Source organism: Eurypyga helias, unplaced genomic scaffold, assembly GCF_000690775.1.
Source record: "Eurypyga helias isolate BGI_N326 unplaced genomic scaffold, ASM69077v1 scaffold19383, whole genome shotgun sequence".
Taxonomy (NCBI): domain Eukaryota; kingdom Metazoa; phylum Chordata; class Aves; order Eurypygiformes; family Eurypygidae; genus Eurypyga; species Eurypyga helias.
In genome coordinates this window covers 2,846-3,113 of record NW_010240755.1, presented here as the reverse complement: position 1 = coordinate 3,113, position 268 = coordinate 2,846, and the positions used below count along the sequence as shown (strand labels likewise).

The following is a 268-nucleotide window of genomic DNA, read 5'->3' as shown; positions in this document are numbered from 1 at the left end:
GCCGGGGCGAAGGTTCCCCGCTTGGCTTTGGCTGCCTTCGCTCCTGAAACAGCCGCGCTCAGGCCAACGCGCCCGGTGCCCCCCGGCAGGGAGAACGTGCTGCGGAACCTGGGCGACAAGGCTTTCGACAGGCCCATCTGTGAGGCCCTCCTAAACCAGAAGTTTTTCAACGGAATTGGGAATTACCTCCGCGCTGAGATCCTCTACAGGTAAGGCGGGTTGAGCGCCCGCTCGCCCGCCGCGGGGGCTGGGGCTCCGGGTGTTTGCC

General features: G+C 66.0%; 1 protein-coding gene across 1 annotated transcript in view; it reads left to right on the top strand.

Annotated features, from left to right (window-relative positions):
- Window positions 1-89: 89 nt before the first annotated feature.
- The window catches only part of NEIL1 (nei endonuclease VIII-like 1 (E. coli)), a gene marked incomplete at both ends in the record, with an annotated part of 2,985 nt that continues 2,806 nt past the window's right edge, over window positions 90-268 (top strand). Inside the window, one exon of the mRNA XM_010148557.1 lies at window positions 90-209. Coding sequence (XP_010146859.1) covers window positions 90-209 — 120 coding nt within the window. The remainder of the gene's footprint in view (window positions 210-268) is intronic.